The sequence below is a fragment of the Lepisma saccharinum genome, chromosome 7 (assembly GCF_977018435.1).
Source record: "Lepisma saccharinum chromosome 7, izLepSacc3.1, whole genome shotgun sequence".
NCBI lineage: Eukaryota > Metazoa > Arthropoda > Insecta > Zygentoma > Lepismatidae > Lepisma > Lepisma saccharinum.
The window spans coordinates 58,082,040-58,102,382 of NC_139235.1; the positions used below are offsets into that span (position 1 = coordinate 58,082,040).

The 20,343-nt window shown below is 36.9% G+C and overlaps 1 protein-coding gene across 4 annotated transcripts in view; it reads right to left on the reverse strand.

Moving 5' to 3' along the window:
- LOC145989864 (DNA-directed RNA polymerase I subunit RPA1-like) overlaps positions 1 to 20,343 on the reverse strand; it is a 275,207-nt gene that overhangs the window by 41,493 nt on the left and 213,371 nt on the right. For 3 of the 4 annotated variants that reach the window (XM_083125325.1, XM_083125327.1, XM_083125326.1), the window contains exon 26: positions 10,927 to 11,020. In XM_083125325.1, coding sequence (XP_082981451.1) covers positions 10,927 to 11,020 — 94 coding nt within the window. Of the gene's footprint in view, positions 1 to 446; positions 531 to 10,926; positions 11,021 to 20,343 lie in introns of those variants that run through there. The other variant, XM_083125328.1, reaches the window with a different exon arrangement.

Consider the following 20,343-nt stretch of genomic DNA (forward strand, 5'->3'; position numbering starts at 1 on the left):
AAACAGTTCACACGGTGAATGATGAATGTATTCATGTTTGGCACAGGAGGCTAGGGAATAGAAATCCTGTAGACATAAGAAAAATGAATGAACAAAACTTAATTGGGGGCATGCATTTAACTGAATGTAGTATGACAAAAACATGTAAAGTGTGTGTTAAGGGTAAAATGTCTCGTAAGAGTTTTCCCAAGATGACTAACAGTAGATCTTCAGAAATATTAGAATTAATTCATTCCGATTTATAAGGTCCAATGCAAACAGAAACTCCAAGTGGAAATAAGTATGTATTAACTTTAATCGATGATTATAGTAGGTATACAGTAGTGTATTTGCTGAAAAGTAAATATGAGTTGAAGAAAAGATACAGGAATATGTTAAATTTGTAACTACAAAATTTCATAAAAGACCAAAAGTAATACGTACAGATACGGAGGTGAATATATGACATCAAAGTTGCAAAGCATATTTTAAGCAAGAAAGGATTGTACATCGAACGACGGTACCTTATACACCTCAGCAAAATGATGTGGCTGAAAGAAAAAATCATAGCTTAATGGAAATGTCCAGATGTATGCTGATTGATGTCAAAATGCATAATAGATATTGGGTGAAGCTGTAAATACTGCTAATTATTTGCAAAACCGTTTATTAACTAAATCTGTTGATGGGACTCCATATGAAAAATGGTATGGTAAATTACCATATGTGGGACATATAGAAGTGTTCGGAAGTATTGCATATACATCGACGAGCCATTACATCATGACCACCTACCTAATGAGTAATCACATTATGTCCGCAGTCCCCTGTGCAGCAGTGTTCGATAAACAGGGTGCTGTGAAACATTATTCTGGTCATCACTGTTGTACCTATGAGCCATTTCTCTCACTGCGGCCCTGCGATTGCTCTGAACAATGTGCAACAGGTCTCCGCTTGTGTCTGGCATCAATAACCCACTGTTGACACATGGATGGATGACGTGTCGTTGTTTGCACATCGTACATCACTTTTGATACATTCTCACAACAGTGGCACGAGAGCAGCCAACAAGCAGGTTGGCTGATACCAAGGTGCCGTGTCATCACAATTTGACCTCTATCAAATTGGGAGAGATCGGCCGCTTTTCCCATTCTGACTCTGGAGACACTACTAACATCGAGCCTGTAGACCAGCCCAACATATACAATTTTGCCAGCATGTCACATGTTACTCTCCGTGCTCCAAGCACACTCACACTAAATGGTCCCGGGTCAGGGTGGTCATAATGTAATGGCTCATCGGTGTACTTTGATACCAAAGGAGAAAAGACAGAAGTTGGATGTAAAAGCAAAGAAACTTATATTGGTGGGATATGAAGAAAATACGTACAAAAAGGTTATAGGTTGTTAGATGTGACTACAAATAGAATTACCATTAGCCGGGATTGTGTATTTATTGAAACTCCAAGACATTCAACTCTAGTTTTAAAGAATGAAAACTTAAGTGAACATGAAAATGAACAGAATACTGAACATGAATTGGAAGTGGAACTGTCAAATACAGAAGCTGTAGAGAAACATGAAGAGAAGAAGAAACCGATATCAGAAACTATAAGGAGATCGGAACGCTCTACAAAAGGGAAGTTACCAGCAAGATTTGCACAAAAGGTGGTTATTGATAATAATGAAGAATGTATTACTAGATGTGAAGAAGAACCAAAATCATATGCAGAAGCAGTTACGGGACCTGACCAAGAAAAATGGAAGGATGAAGAAATTAACTTGCTGCATGAAAATGGTACCTGGGATCTAGTTCAACCACCAGAAGGAAAGAAGATAATAGAAAGTAAGTGGATTTACAAAATAAAAGAAGATTTTGAAAGAAAAGTTTCACGTTATAAAGCTAGATAGGTGGCACAAGGATACTCACAAAAGATTGGGGATGATTATGATCAGATATTTGCACCTGTAGCTAAACAAACAACACTAAGAGTACTTCTTACCACTGCAGGAGAAAGGAAGATGAAAGTAAGGCATCTTGATATAAAAACAGCATTCTTATATGGGGAACTACAAGAAGAAGTGTATATGAAACAACTGGAGGGTTATGAACAAACAATGAAAGAACAATTAGTTTGCAAATTAAAGAAATCTATCTATGGTTTGAAACAAGCTGCAAGATCATGGAACCATAAGTTAAATGAGACACTTGAGTCAATTGGTTTCAAAAGAGGAAATGCAGATTCTTGTTTGTACACAAAAGAAATAAGTGGAAAATTATTGTATATATTAGTTTATGTTGATGATGTATTGATTGGAAGTGAAAATGAATCTTCAATTGCCGATATTGAGAAAATTTTGTCCCAAACATTTCAAGTTAAGGATTTAGGGGAATTAAATCACTATTTGGGATAACAAATTGAAAGGAATATTTCTTATTCATCAAGCCAACTACATTCAGAAAATAATAAAAAGGTTCAGATTGGAAGATGCAAGGACATCGAAAGTTCCAATGGACACTGGATATTTGAAAAATGTAAATACATCAGACTTACTAACAAATAATGAGTACTATCGTAAAGCAATAGGCACATTATTATACATAAGTGTGAATTCAAGACCAGATATAGCTAGCTGCAAGTGTATCATTATTGAGTCAAAAGGTTACACAACCAACACAGTTAGACTGGACTGAAGTAAAGGGAGTTCTACGTTATCTAAAGAGAAATAAATCGTAAGAACTAAAACTTGGATGCAAAGAAGAAAAAAAGAGATTGTAAATTAATTGGGTATGCAGATGCAGATTGGGGAAATGATTTACATGATAGAAACAAATAGTGGATATTTATTTAAATACAAAGGTAGTGTAATAAGTTGGGCGAGTTAGAAACAAACATGTGTAAGCTTATCTTCTATGGAAGCAGAATATATTGCTGTTTCGGAAGCCAGTCAAGAAGCAAAGTGGATTAAACAATTAATCAAGGAAATGAAAGCTAAATGTACTGAACCAATTGTAATATATGAAGACAATCAAAGCTGTATTAAAATGATTGAAGTGAAAAGGTAAACACTAGAATAAAGCACATAGATGTAAAATATAATTTTGTACGAAATTTAGTCCAAAATGGTGAAATAACACTAAAGTATTATCCAACAGATATTATGATTGCTGATATTTTGACAAAACCATTACAAGGTGTAAAAACAAAAGAAATTTGTAGATTAATGGGTTTTGATGTAATCTGAATGTTATTTAAAATTGCATACTTTATTGTGTCACTGAGGAGGTGTGTTGGTATATAGCAACAACACACAAAGTCAAGAGATGAGAAACTGCATGTAGCCTACAATGTTTTGTTAGTCTGTGTATCTTTTTTTTTTGTTTTTTCTTTGTTTTTTTACAAGAACAGTGTATGCAACTGATACGCATGTATGTGCTTTATCTGTTGTTCTGATTTACACGTGTATGAACTTTCATTGTATAATATATCCAATTTGACTAATAAAACAACATCAGTGATGGCTTCTAACCACACATTCACACATATTATTAGCATTTTACCAACTAGGATGACGTTTACAAACAATGAAGTCAGTGGCGGCTTGTAACCACACATTCACAATTATCTCGAAAACGGTTCATTTGCGGACCCATGTTTACACAGACTTTCTTGCTTCTATTTTCGTGTACTTACAACTGTGTCAGTTTGAGCTATTACTTATGATACATGCTGTATAAATATAAAATTCTCACAAAGTAAAAGTGAAAAGTACATAATTATGTATACAGTCAATTTCTGGTACTGTTTTAAACCTTGGTGTCTTGGCATTGCCTATGGGGGTGGGGTAAAGTTAATTTTCCATGGGGAAAATGTCTCCATGCAATTTATTTTTTTTGTTTACAAAATATATGTTTCATTTATGAGAATTGGGAGATAAAAAGTGGGTCATGACTAATTAGAACTCTGTTTTAACCATATCAAAAATAGTTACTTTATTTATGTACTTTCCAACATAAAGTTTTTCTTTCTAAACATCGAGTTAGTTAAGTTAGTGTGTCTGTGAGAATCTTAGAAAAATGAATGTGTATATATATTTATATGTTCTGCACTGAGGTCATGTGATCTAAGGCGTCAGTAATGCTTTGGTCTTCATTTACGGGATGCATGCTGGTTCGAGTCACCTGGGGGTAAGTGTAACAACTTTTCTCCTGAGATTTCAGCCTGTGTATGGTACTGGTGGCCTCCCACCATCGTGAAGAAATTGGGGAGCTACAAATGGGTCGTGGTGGTTTCAGGGTGGTCACTCCATGGCCATGATAAAATTCAAGTAAAATTCCAGATTTTCAAGGTGAACTTTCCTATTATTCAAAGGTACAGGCAGATGTTTTCTCTATTTCAAGCTTACGTATTACTACCTCTCACCACCCACCCACAGACACACACAAATATATTAGCAATATAAAGGGTTTGTGTGATTCCAATGTATACTAAAATTTTAATTCAATTCAATTAAACGGTATGTACATATATTTAAAATATTTAATTTAAGGTGCTAAGTTTACATTTGCCATTACACATACTCAGACTCATTACGGAATACTCTAATCTACAAAAAATTGTTAATTGTGTAAGAATTTCAAAATTGAATTTACCAAATCAATATCAAGATATCTTATCTTGCAATAATCTTCCTTCTGCCACAGAGATTGTTCTGCAAAGGATACTAATATTCTGTTGTATTTTCCATGCAGCTTTCTTTTCCTTTCTCGATAAAAAAAATCTAAACTGTGAAAAACTTGTTGCGGTGCAATTATAATAAAAGTTGTAAATTTTCACATCTATGGACAAAAATTCATGCATAATTCTTGGCACCAATAATTTATGCAGAATTCTCGGAATTCAAGGAATTTCCGGTAAGTAGCTACCTGATAGCCTCACGGGAGACCCCGAGTTCGATTCCAGGGGTGGGTGAACTAAGGTTGGAATTCTTCCTGCCTTGTCCATCCCTGCATAAAGGAGCTCCAGGCTCACCCAGCTTCATATTACCTGGGGGCAACTCTAGTAGTAAAGGTGGATGGAGCATGGTGCTGATCACTTCACCTCCAAAAATTGTTGAGATCGAGAATGTGTGGGGCTCTACCATCACATCCCATAAATGTGTCGTTATGGCACAGTGTTAAGTGCACGGGGAACTTTAACTTTACCTTGCAAAGGAGTAGCACAGCCCGGTCATGGAAACCTACAACGACGACTGGGGATCTGTCATGCTGACGACACATCACCCTGCAACTGGTTGGATGATCTCCCATCTCGGCAGGTGGGAGTGAGGCTGGCAGTTGGTAGATCGGCCCTGGTGCTCACGGACTGTTGCACCACAGGTTATTGTCATGTATATTTATGTATACATGTATTATGTACATATATGTGGATGTATAGAGTTATTTTCAAAAAGGAGCAGAGAACAAATCTTTATTGCGGACACATGGTGAAAGATACAAACATGTGCCATGCATCGCGGGAGAGAGTAAAAATCAGAGTTTTGTGCACTCAATATAAGCACCAAATACGATGCAACAAACATTGAACAATAATTCATTTCATTCAACACATGTTTCAACTGGTCGACAGTTATGGACTCCGCAGCCACAAGAAGACACCAGGTAAAGGAGAAAGGTACACATCTATTATGTACACCTTAGATAAAATAACAGGGGTAATGTCGGGAGACATGGGCGGCTATAAACAATGCACAAGGACTGGTCAGATCTCAAAAAATGGCCTGTGGAATGACCTTAAAATTATTTTAAAACTACCTATTTCTTTCTTTTTAAATTACCTACAAATATTTTCTCTCTTCAAAAAAAATGATTTTTCATAAATTATTTTATAAAAAAGGCGTGTGTGACTTATTCATGTTGTTACAATACAATATAAGTACTTAAAAAAAAATACTGTAACAATGATTACTTACGGTTCGTGAGTATATGTTTTATAGAAAACACAATGTTTCGAGATGCAACTGGTCTCCTCCTCAGGTGCATCTCGAAATGTTGTGTTTTCCATAAAACATATGCTCATGAACTGTAAATAATCATTTTTATAGTATTTTTTTAAGTACTTATATTGTATTTTCATAAATTACAAGCGAGTATTTGAAGAAATGGATAAAACCCTTTGTTTGGAAGTTTATACTACTGAAGCAAAAATTCATTAACTGCTAATGAAGTATTTATTATTTTTACTTCAAGATTACATAAAATACACTGCAAATTCTATCTGTATGAGACATTTAGCTCCTCTCAGAGTGGGCTTTGCACAATACAGTAGGTAGTCGCATCTGATAATACAGTTTGGTTTTGCATGCATTAGATGATAATTTATTTCACGTTGTGACTAATTTTACTTTAAAACAACAGATTAAAGCAATAATAGTGGCCAGTGAGGGAACCTCAAAGTGGGCTTCACCCTATGTAAAAGTTTACTGGATTGATTGATTTGGTGTTTTAAGTCGACTTTATGCACAGGAAGGCTAATCGGGACTGGACCTACAGTTTAAAGTGGGATCCGAACCACTTGTGCCTCCACCAGGTATCGAACCCGGGACCCTTTGATTGCAAGGTGACGACGCTACCACTGCACCATCGGGGAGGCCCATTAAGTAATTACAATACTGATGTACTTGCTAAAATGGCCATGTTAGGAAATTTAAATATGGAAGTTATGCTAGCAGATACAAATCAAATTCATGAAACAACAGAAAAAGAGCATAAGGAAACCTCAAATATGATAACAAATGCAACAAAAGTGGAAAAAAATACATAAAAATGTCCCTAAAGCCAAAAAAGACTGGAAAATGCAAAATAAAATCATTTTTTTCTGGTTCTAGCTGAAGGAAAATGGATGACTATCAGGTTTGGCAACATCTTCAAGCAAATCCCGCTCCAAAAAAAAATATATGATTTTTCATCAACTTCTGAACCTACTTCTTATGACTATGACCGATAGGTAGGAGCCTTGATTTTTTTGGAAAATGTGTTAAAAAACATGTTAATTGTTGCAAAAAAAAGTGTTTATGTATTGCATGAAATTGTACTAAACATATTCATGCACTTGAAATTGTAAAATAACATGAATTTGGCTGAAAATACAAATTGTAGACTTTGCAAATTATCCTTAAAGACATGTTCTGAAAAAATGAAAAATACTATGAAAATTCCATATATAAAATGTACCATATTCCCATGTGTATAATATGCATGCCTCACAAAAAAAAACTATCATGCAATAATTCCGATAGTTACATGAAACAACACGTAAATGAATGTTTACCACGAATTTTTACTTTCTATTGGAATGTTTTGCAAAGCAGCAGGAGATGAGTGTGAGCCTACTGTTACACAGGAGTCAAAACATCGATATGCTCGTGAAGCATTTCACATTACCAAGTGAAGTGGTAAGTTTTGGTGGAGAACAAGCGTGCATCTACCATCACAGGAACCATAACATCAGTGTTTGTCACAAGAGAAATGCGGAAAAGAAACTCCCTCAAAATTAGTTTCTAGCCTATGAATCACACATAGAGGTAGGACATGTGATTTGCAAATTAAAATACTAGTTTAAAATCAACATGAAGGCATAATTTTGGATTTGCTTGGCAGAGAAGTATGGTCAAATGTGAATTTTGTGGAAAATAACACCGAAAAATTAATGTCTGTACGATAGCTCATTTTATTCAGAATCAATCAGGGTAAAAATGTATAGCTTAGTAACCAGATAAAGATAGAAGTAAAAAAAAACACACACTTTGGCATTGCAAGTGGTCTTGAAATATTGGCTACTGTGTGCTTCTCTCTCTCTCATTCACATTTATGCATTCACATTCTACAAGAAAATATTTTTTGAATGTAAGAGATACACTTTGCATCTGATGGTAAGAGACCAAGTTCAAAGGCCAAGACGAAGATGGAGGGATAATGTTGAGACAGACCTTAAGGAAATCGGTAAGGATGGAAAAGATTGGATTGATCTTTCCCAAGATAAGGACAGATGGAAGGCTTGTGTTGCTGCAGCGATAAACCTTCAGGTTTAAGAAGGTTAGAGAGTTAGTTAGTTATATAGGAAAACAATGCATGTTATAAATTTCTGGGAATTTCCGCATTTCCATTCCTATCACATAACTGCAACAACAACAAACAACTTCATCATGACACACTTAAAGCCATGTATCAACATAGACATAACTCTCTAGAAGATTATCTGAGCCACAGTATGTTCCCAAAAGCAACTTTTACCTTATGTCACATACTGGGATATACATACATCCCAGAAGGCATTTAAGGATTTTGTAGACTCTGCAATTAGGTATTTTACCTTATGTCACATACTGGGATATACATACATCCCAGAAGGCATTTAAGGATTTTGTAGACTCTGCAATTAGGTAAATGTTCACAGGAATCATTTTCCTAAATTTTTGGGCTTTAATTGCTCAATACTAACTAATTGTAAATTCAACCAAGAAACTAAAATAATAATTACATATGTAAAGTTTTATGTTTTCATGTTGCAGATTGGATAGTTTTTTTCCAATTAATTGTGAAGGCTCACTGCCTTCATTCACTAAGGGTACAGCATCTGGAGCAGAGATGGTAGCATGTCAGTTCTTTGTTTCTGGGTGATGGTAGTTGCATTTTCCCATCGGGCGGTGCTGGTGGGTGTTTCTCGGCTTGTGTCATCTGTTCTGCTTTCTGCTGGCAGTTGTTTTGGTTTCTGTCTTCAGGTGGCATTGGTGGTGGTGATTACGGGGTTAGCCCATCTGTTGCGTTGTGTGGTGTGGTTTCTGTTCTTTGGATGGGTGAAGGAAGTCAAGAGGGAAGGGCGGGAACTGCATTTATTCTCTTTGTGGTCTGAGATTTTTTTGAAGAACGGGATGTCAGGTTGGGTGTTCATGTCCATTGTCTAGGTTCAGTGCTGGTTTCCGTTGGATGATGACATGGGTCTCTTTGATAATGTTTTCTATATGGCAGCCAGTTGGGTGTGGAGGAGATGGAATGGTTTGTGGAGTGAAGATGTTGACAAAGGGCTGATCCTGGTGTATCTTTTTTTTGGCATCTTTTATGTGTTCCTCAACCCGTTCTTGAACAGTGAGGATGGTTCTACCAATGTAGCTGTCGTGGCATTGGTACTGGCATATTTGAAATTAATTGGAAAAAACAGCCAATCTACAATGCGGAAACACGAAACTTTAGATACATCATAACAGTTGGGCTGAAAAGTTCATAGGCTAACATAGTAAAAAATATTTTTTTGACAAAATTCGATTTTATTATTCAATATAGTTGCCTTCGAGGGCGATACAATGATTATAGCGGTCATACAATTTTTCGATGCCATTTTTATAGTACGATTTCTCTTTAGCCTCAAAATAGGCCTCAGTTTCGGCGATTACCTCTTCATCAGTGCTAAATTTCTTTCCAGCGAGCATTCTTTTAAGGTCTGCAAACAGGAAAAAGTCACTGAGGGCCAGATCTGGAGAATATGGTGGATGGGGAAGCAATTCGTAGTCTAATTCATATAATTTTGCCATCGTTTTCATTGATTTGTGACACGGTGCATTGTCTTGATGAAACAGCACTTTTTTCTTCTTCAAATGGGGCCGTTTTTTCGTGATTTCATCCTTTAAACGCTTCAACAACGCTATGTAATAATCGCTGTTGATGGTCTGGCCCTTTTTGAGGTAATCGATGAATATAATACCATGCGCATCCCAGAATACTGATGCCATAACCTTGCCAGCCGACTGTTGCATCTTTCCACGCTTTGGATTCAGTTCATCACGTTCAGTCCACTCGGCTGCCTGTCGATTGGACTCTGGAGTGTAGTTATGGAGCCATGTTTCATCCATTGTAATATATCGACGGAAAAATTCATGTTTATTACGGTTGAATATCGCTAAACATTGCTCCGAATCATCAAAACGTTGTTGCTTTTGATCGATTGTGAGCACACGTGGCACCCATTTTGCACACAGCTTTCGCATGTTCAAATATTCATGCACAATATGTCCAACACGTTCCTTTGATATTTTTAAAGTCTCAGCTATCTCAATCAACTTCACTTTACAATCATTTAAAATTATTTTGTGGACTTTTTTGATGTTTTCGTCGGTAACAGCCTCTTTGGGGCATCCACTGCGTGCATCGTCTTCGATGCTCATTTCGCCTCGTTTAAATTTAGCAAACCACTTTTCAACGGTTGATTTTCCTGGTGCAGAGTCCGAATAATGTTTATCAAGCCAAGCCTTGGCTTCAACAGTATTTTTTTTCGCCAAAAAGCAATGCTTTATTAACACACGAATTCTTTTTTATCCATTTTTTCACAATAACAAAAGGTGCTTCACTCACAATGCTATATCTCACGAACTAATTATCCGGCAGCTGTGAAATTTATACACGTATCTTTTGAAGGTTAGTTAGTACTAAGTAAAAATCACATGGATTTAATTCTAGTAACGCCATCTATGAGTCAGGCTACAAACTTTTCAGCCCAACTGTTACTTAAACCGGATTTACTTCATCATGAATAAAATAATACTACACTAAACTCCATGGCGCAACAACGCTTGAAGGACCAGGACCTGCAAAAGCAACTTTTTTGTTGGGTGATGTGTGGTCAGTTCATCGAGTCTCATCATCCACTGTTTTCTGGATTTCGTGACCAGAGCCGCTACTTCTTCTTTTATTCAAGTAGCTTCCCAATTGTCCTCATGACATTGGGTCAATGCCGGAATTTTGTGAGCTTCCATCGGGAATAGAACTTGGGACCGCTCACACCAGAGGCGAGAGTGCTAACCATTTGGCTAGGCAGGAGCCCTAATAAAATAATAATAACATACTGATATATCCTCTGGATTACACAAGCATAAATAAGCCAGAAATCAAACTTACCCTCTTTGATAACATCATTTTTTGGCTCCTCATAGTCACAGTAATCTTCATGCTTTTCTCTTTGCTTTGTCATTGTAGCATAGTCATCGTTAATCTATTCAAAGTAGGAAAAATATGTATCAAAAATACATTGCCATAATATACAATAAACTACATTAATGAGTATTATAAATAATATCAAGACAGCACTAAGTTACAGGAAAAATTTACAAATCCTATTTCAATTTCCATGTATTGGTTTCTCAGGATTTTGTACAGAACTAATCTAGTATTAACAAAATGTGTTCATCTTAAGACTTTGGATTCACTAAACAAATGTCAAAATACGCAGTTGGTTCTTTAAAGGTGAATATACTGTACTCACCTGGTAACAAAATTACTGTGTTTGCTAACTTACATAATCTATGTAGGAAATAATACATCTTAACCCCTTAAGTGTGGAATTTGTTAAACAAGTCGCTACTGGAAAATGTAGGTTTTTGCTGCAAAATGTACGTTTTTCATCAAATTCAGTATATGCCCTCCACATTGTGATGCTGTAGTGCAGAAGGCGTATATATGGCGTGGTGCTATGCACAGGGGAACACTTTACTTTTTTTTTTTTTTATCATCATAGAATGTTCCCGCCTGTGACGAAAGCCATCCATGCACTGCTGCTTCGAGGTCGTCATCCTCGTCGAAACGCTGACCAGCAAGAAACTTCTTCTTCAGATGAAGAAAGAGATGGTAGTCACTTGGTGCTAAGTCAGGGCTGTTGGCGGATGAACAAATTGTTCCCAGCCGAATGACGCACGAATGTGTCACAGCAGGCATCTTTGTTGGGGGTCTGTCCTTGAGGCAAGAATTCAACCATTCTTGCATTGAGAAAACAAATCACAGACCGGACTTCACAGTCGGCGGGCTGATTGATTTTCTTGAAAATTTCAAACCTTCAGAAAACTACGAAGAAAAATTATGACGTGCTCCCACGCGTGCCTGTGGCTAACTAACAGATGAAGGATGTCAGCGAGAACTCACACGGTCGCGACTGCATCGCTACAGCGGCAATATTTGCAAACGGTACTTACTTTACGAATACACCTCGTAGTCACACAGACGTTTGGTGAGATAGTTCTAGCTGTAGTAGAAACAAAAAATAGTAGCAAGAGAAAAAAAAATGAAAAAGAAGAAGATGAAAAGAAAGAAGAAGAGAAAAATTAGTTTCGCCTTCTTATTTTTCCTCTCTCCCTACTATTTTTTGTTTCTACTACACCTAGAACTATCTCACCAAACGTCTGTGTGACTATATACACCACAGGAAATCAAATATAGTTGAAACAAACATAAGGTGTATATATACGCCTTCCACACTACAGCAGCACAATGCGGAGGGTGTATATCATCTTCATCAAAACCCAGACATTCATATCCATAGCTAAATGAAGAATCACTTGAAATCTCTTCTAAATCAGAATCTGAGTCCTCATACAACAAATTGTTTTCTGCACCATCCAGTGCATTACTAATGTCACTGTCTTAGTGGCATGATTTAACCAGTTTCTCGGTTTTAACAGCATCCCATGAGAAAATTTCCAGACTCAATAACTGAGTATTGGTGTATAAAACCTATTTTTAAAGGAAAAAACTGCATCTCATACACCGGCAAATATGGTAATTAAGGTGAATGGTTCATTTCACTGCTTCATTAAACATTTGCAACTTTACACAAGGGTCCTTCAAGTTTGATCAAGACTTTTATTTCTAGGAAAAAAATTAGAAGTCCTACAAGCACCAAATTATGTGTTTTTAAAACGAATCCCTCTGAGCATCCAGGCACCTCTGCCATCATTGTGTCAGGTCCCAGAGTCCTTTGGTGTAGAAGGAAGTTGACGCCACAGGACATATATTGTCAGTGCTTCATCTGTGTACAATTTCTTTCCTCTATTATGCTCTTTAAGCAGCTCAAATAAATTTCATAGAAACTGATGGTCAAGTCCAGAGTTTAAGAACATGGAGCAAAACCCTTTCGGAGAGTTGTTGCTGTCAAATTGACCATGTGAGGCCATCCATTGTCATGGGGAAGAATGACATTTGAAGACAACATCCCTGGTTTTATCTTGTGAATAGCATTATGTATGGTACTCTTCATCAATATGTAGGAATACTGAAAATTAATATTGACCCTTTCCCAAAAACATACAAATAAAGAACACCTTGCATGTCGCAGTCAGATAAATGTGCCCATGTGGTTCATTCATCAGCAACTATCATTCTTCGCCAAACTGTTGACGTCATTCATACACTCTTGCCCCTGACATAATTTGTTTCCCCATACTGTCCTTGCAATCTTCTCAAAATTTTAACTGGCTTCACGTTCTCCTTCCCAAGGAATTTGTTCATACACTGCTGCTCCACAGCTACAGACACACTGCTTGCCGCTATTGTTGCTAACAGTGCCAACTATACATGTGCCAACCTCATCAAGGCAAAAATGCAATACTCACAAAGGATGAAGGTACATCCTCTGGCAGTTTCATCGTTCTCCACCTATTTACCACTTTTTTATTCACAAATCTCTCGGTCAATGTTGAATGACTCTTGTATTTGTTCTGGATTGGTATATCACTTAAATGTATCAGGAAAATTTGTACTGGTATCAGCATCAAATTTAATGTTGGTTTATCTCTGTTTCTTTGTGTGTGTGTGTGGATATTAGGGCCAAGTCAATAACACATTGAATTAACACCTATACCAACATTGATAATCTTACCAATTCTGATACCAATCATTGAAAAGTTTGTTGATAGGTACACATTATGCTGAGATAGGCTAATTGGGACTGGTCCTACAATTCAAAATGAGATCTCAATCACTGTATAAAGTACCTCAACATAGAAACAAATCTGAGACCTTCGGACTTTAACTTGTAAATATCTGTGGTGAGGTCATAAGCCAGCTCATTAAATATGTAATTTTATTTATTTTTTTATTTATACTTCCATGGATAGATTAGGCAATACTCCAAACTTGTAACAAATTTCAATAATTCGAATTAGAAAAATTAGTGTTTGGGCTACTGACTGGAAAATGATCAGACATATGACAAGGATTTCCACATACTTTAAAATTAAACTAATAAACCTATCTAAATGAACTGAGATGTTGTTTGACTTCCTTTATTACAAACTGTTTTAAACATTCCCCTCCCCTCAACCCACAACAGGACACCACTTAAATTCAAAACATCGCTTTGCTATTTGCACTATGAGAATTTGTACAGTGAAGTTTGAAATGTATTATGTTGGAGAATGTTTGTTTGTCACAAAGACTCAGATTGTACACTCATGGACACTTCTGGGTTGTAACGATTACATTGAAAGTTAATGGAATTGTTATAGCCCAGAAGTGTCTGTGACTGTATACGTAAGGGCCAGTCAGTGGAAAACAAGCTAACCTAGTGTAGATTGATGTGTAGATGCAGCAGTTCCACGAAACTCCTGCCACTGGAAGGGACTTCTGTTGTCGCCCAGAAGATGGCAGTCACGTTGCAGGCATGTGTGAAGCAGTGCGAGTGTGAGCCGTTGTGAAGTGCAGACGTGCAGGGACTTGCCATCAGGCATATCATGGAGGCCAGTAAGGAAGAGCAGCTACCAGTCATACGTTTCCTGATGGTGGAAGGTTCTAGTACGAGAGACATTCACTGTCAAATTAAGGCAGTGTATAGGAAACATCCTGCAGTGACATTCTTCCTTTGCGAAACCTCCAACTCCACTCCTTCACCTGTGGCAGAGATGAATAACATGCCAACAACGGAACCTGTTTCCAGTGACAGGAGTTTCATGGAACTGCTTTACCTACATGTTGAGATATACGAGGTGGCCAGTTTTCCACTGACTGACCCTCATATAATAGAACTGGACTTACAATCTTCTCATCTGGTTTGAGATCTGTGCGATAATGGTGTGCCCTTTGTGAGTGCTCCTTCATCAAATTCACCTAATAACCTTAGAGGTTCAAGAGCAATGTAAAATAAGAAAAATGACCAATTCTACATGTAAGTGAAAATTTTTGAAACATTTTTGCATGCAAAAGGATGGCAAAGTGTAAGCTCACTTTATGCTAAGATAGGCAAATTGTGACTGAACTTACAGTCAAAAATGTAATGCAATTCATTGTTCAATGTGCCTACTACAGGAATAAAACCAGAATATATTGATAGCAAGGCAGGAATGCAAGGCACTATACTATTGAAATTACTGTAGAGTTGAATTATGTACTTAGCAATCAATATTATTTATTATAAATGAACGATAACCACTCGAAATCTGATGGAAGTAAAACTAAAAGGCTCGAAACGATTGAAATAATGGTTCCCAGCTTCTCTATAGAGAAGGAATAAGACATAGTGCTCACTGCATATCTACAGGCAAGGATTCTCGTTTGCACAAAGTAAAATGGTTCCCAGCACCTCACCTCCATCACCATGACAGGTGAAATATTCTGGCTGAATTGGAAATCACCCAACTTCGCGTGACATGCTCTCCAGCTTCGGGATTACACAAACCAAAAAATTAGTTCTTTAAGAGGAACAACCGAAACACCAGTTACACGTCTGCACATAAATACCCTGACATATACTGTATTTACTCATGTACAATGCACACTTTTTGCCAAAATTTTTGGCCCCAAAAACTGTGCTGCGTATTATGCATCGAATAATTTGGATAGCCAACTTGTTTTCACTATGTCACTGCATATAACAGGTGTATATCAACAGGCGCCAATACAAATTACCAGGTTGGATTTCATTAGTAATAATATTTTTATTAAAAAAAAAAAACACTATAAAAGTTAAATGGCAATTTCCAAGATTTTTCACTTTGTAACGGAACATTCTGCGACAGTGAGAAAAGTGACGCCACTCTGGCAGAATTCAAGCATGCACCTCCAGTCACACGGGATGTGTATTAGCTGTATTTGTTGGGCAAGAAATAATAGAAAATAACTTCCTTAGCACTGCAAATCAAAAGACTGTATTTAAAATGGTGTATCGGTGTTAAAAAGGTGAATAAAACCCTAAATTTGATTTAAGGGGAGGAGTTAGAGCTACGCACCAATTTTGCATTTATTTCAATATCGCCCGCATGGGCACTGTTACTAGAAGAAAAAAACTGGGTGTATCCAAGAGTTAATGTAGCAGCTGGGAAGGTTCTCTTGGAAGATTGAGAGACAGAAGTTTTGATTGTTCTGACTTTCTCTACTATGATTAGTGATTCTAAAAAAATTGGGTCACATGGTCTGGCTGATGGTCATTTTGGATTTTCGATTTTTTTAAAAAAAAACTTATTTTGGCAATGTAATATGCAATTTTATAGGTTTTTTGGCATTGAGAGTACAATACTGGCATGTAAAAAGCATTAGGAGTGAAAAAAGTATGAATTTCATAGAAATGGCAAAGTTTAAAATTCTGTGAAAGTCTTAACGTTTCTATATATATTCAAGAACACGTTATTAATTCATTTTTCTTTTTCTTTTTGCTGATTTTTTCATGTCTTGCGATGATTTAAACACACAGGCAGTTGAATTAATGCAGTATCTCTCAAAGAATAAGAGAAAATACTCTGATGAAACTTATGTTTGTGTTTCATATAAATCGAGAAGGCAAGAAAAAATATATGGGGCAGTATTTGGACAACAGCAACTAAAAGAATCAATCGGTGTGCTAAATGATGGTATAATATAGACTTTTTGGCACTGACCATATGTGGTAGGATCAAAATGGGTAGCCACATTTTTGGATCCAGAACCTCGACAAGTAACTTCAAAGAAAACCAACAACTCGCAAATACGTAAGCGCACTGCAATGTCAAGTGGATCAAAATTGGTATCAACAGTATATGTTGTATGGTATCATCTGAAACCTAAGGGAGAAACAACTTTTCCGAATTTGTGAGCATCGAAGAGCACAGAAATTTTTCGATGCAAAAACTTTCTTCAAGATGTACCCTAGGTAGTTTTTTTTTTTAAATAACTTCTCCAGTTAGTGATGTGTCAAGTGTTTCTGCCTCAGATATAATGTGCCACAACATTGAATCTATGATCATTGAAATGTATGGTTACAGTGTATGATTTTCATATCCTAGGAAAAAAAAACCTTTCAGCTCCCATATCCATTCAACCATAAAGCAAGATCTACTGGTGTCATTAAGAAATGCACCAAGAAGCACAAGAAAAAGCTTCGGACCCATACCCAAATTTTACCATGTTTCACATAGATGGGTCTAAGTCATTTGAATCAGTTAGTTGTGCCTTTGCCATCGACTCTAAAAATTCCAGTTACTCACTACATCCAGCCTGTTCCATCTATATGTCAGAATGGAACGCCATCGTAAAGGTTCTGGACTTTGCAGATGTCCATGATCTGAAGAAAGTTCTTGTCTGCTCTGATTCGATCAGTGTGCTTAAGAATCTGGAATCGCCTAATTCCAGGCGGATTCCAGGTAGTGCAGAGCATCTTTCGACGGCACATGTCCCTATCTGCCACTGCTGATGTCCCTAGTCACTTGGGAATAAAGGGGAATGAAGCATCCGATACTGCAGCTAAGTCTTCTGATGGAGACGGCAACGTTCTTATCCACCTTCTGCCCGCTAGGGACCTGCAGAATGTGGTTTCAATGTTCTCTCCTGGACACTTGGAAGGAAGAGTGAGATGTGGTAATGGGGAACAAGCTTCTAGCTATTAAAACCACAATTAGTGGTGCATGCCATCTCACACACGGGCATTTGCTGCAAAGGTTGGATCTTCCTATGCAATTTTTTAATTGTTGCGCATATTCTTCTTAAATGTACCACCTTTGCTTTCCTCAGGCAGACTTTTAATCTTCCCAACTGTTCATCATCCGTGTTGGGAGATTACGAAAGTGATTTTAGCTAATGTTTTTACGTTTTTGAGAAGAGTTGATCTCTTTCTCCAAGGGGCTTTTTACATCCCTTTATTTTACCTTTTGAAGAAGAATTTAATATAAAGGACTATTTCCCTGCATATATTGAAGGGTGCGAAATGGCATGTACCCAACAATTTTAATTAATTCATTTATTCCATGTATGCAACGATTTTTAACTTTCAAGATATTCTGTCAATTGAATCAAGAGGGTTCATTATGTTGTGATGAAGTGGCATATCGCATATTTAAGGAAATTCAGCTTCTTCATCGGGAAATCTTCGAATATCTTTCTTGACCTAGGAAAATTTCATCTGCAAGAAATAGTAATCTTGTATCGGACTATATCTAAAACACATTGGAGTTTTTTTTAAAATTATTGTATAATAAAGGGACTTGCATGTATACAGTATGCAGTATAAGACAGTGCTTACCACTTTCTTTTTTATATATATTTCATAAAAATATGCACATTGTAAAGTGCTCCCCTGTGCTTTGCTCCATGCCATGAAGGCACATAGGGGGTGTGGAGTTATGGCTCTACACTTTCTTGATCACGGCTGAAGGTGGGGTTGATGTGATTATCACCATGCCCCTGACTGCCTTTATCCCCCCATAGTTTCATCCAAATGCCCACTTTATACGATGCTGGGTGGGCACCGGTGTTGCTTAAAAAAAAAAAAAAAACCTTTTCCTTGCCGGAATCAAACCCGGGTCTCTCGCATGGTAGTCAGATATCATAACGACTGAGCTACCACGTACTTTATATCACTATGAATGTTTAAAACACATAGAAAAACTCTGCGATGACTACACAGTTCATTCCAACAAAAGATTCAGCAGTACTCTCTTAAGTCCAGAATTAGAGCAACTTGGCATTGGACCATCTAATTCAACTTTTGTTGAAGTACGATTCGTACAATACCACCAAACAAAACATGTTAACGTTTCGAAATTTTGTCCTGTTTTCAAGTATACTCTTCCACATAGAGCGTGCCTTCAGAGCATATATGGATGAATGCACTGGAAAACAGTTACATAGAAACCCTATCGTCAACCGAACATTAAGACCTCTTAATTTTTGGTACACCCTGTTTCTATCAGAAGTGCCTACGAGTAGCAGTGTGTCCGTGTAGAGTTGGAAACATCACTTTCTACAAATTTGTCAAGTACAAAATAAACAATTTATGTTTAAATGTTTGATGGAAATGAAAAATAAAACATAATATGAAACATTGCAATATTCAGTTATAATGTCCCCCCTTCCAAATGTAAAAGCCACATAGCATTTATTTTTATTTTTGAGCATATTCTATGCTTTTTCCGAGCTCAGTGGGCTTGAAAACATATAAAATGACATTCTACTCTCCCATGATACTAAAAAAATTGAAACAAAAAAATATCGCAAATCCAAGATGGCGGAAATTTCTGGAAAATGACCATGAGTCAGATCATGTGACCAATTTCTTTTAAATAACTACATATAGTCGAGTTCAAATATACAAAAAACCAATTTCTGGCTCTTAAAATTACAACAGAACTTTCATAGCTCCTAGACAAAGTATAAATTTCTCTACATGTTTCAAGTAGAAGCATTTTTTTATGTTTATTATTAAGCTGGACACGATGCTTGAAAAATATGATGAATACAAATTTTCGGATGATGAATCAACTGCAACATCAAGTTATGGCTAATCAAATGGAAGTTTCGGCTTTCTCGATGGTGAAATGCATCTTCAAACTGCCCTCTTCCCAGTCATATTTTTTTATATTCCATCGGAAGTTTGATATTCCCAAGAGAACAAATCAAATAAGACTCCCATAAGCCCAATGCATTTTTCCTTGCCTCCTACGACCATCCTGGCAGCATTGCCAAAGCAGATGTGCATGAAAGAGCTCTAAATTTCACCTTAAATAGAGTTAAAACTGACTTTCAAGGAGCTAGATTTATCAAGGCTGGATAAAGTGCTTCCTAGGGTAAGGCTAGTTGTCAAAGGGGTTAACTCGAAGTTGATGACAATTTATTCTTAGTTTTCACCACCTCAATAATCCACTGATGGTCGTATGAAATCGAAAATAAAAAATTCCCTGATAACAATATTATGTCAATTTCACGTCAACACGGCACTATAAAAATAGTAGCTGGGGATATAAGAGGGAGTGGAGCGATGCAGCCAATATAACAATATCACATCATGTGCAAAATGTACAATCATGGCAAAAGTTGGTCTATGTGGGCTGGAACGAGTGATCGCATGATAGTGAAGCACAGGGGCAGGCGCCCCAGTTCACAGCCAGATCCTGCTCTAAGAGAGCTAAATTGACAACACTGTCACGGGAGGAAGAGCTTGGGAAGTAGCCCATGGAAACTGTCCCACTTGCCCTTAAAAGCAAAACTTGTTACACAGAATTAATATTTCAGGTTTATTGGCACATTTATATAGTTATTAGAGTATTAAGTTAATTCCTGTGTAAAGGAGTTAATTTTTGTTTCTCA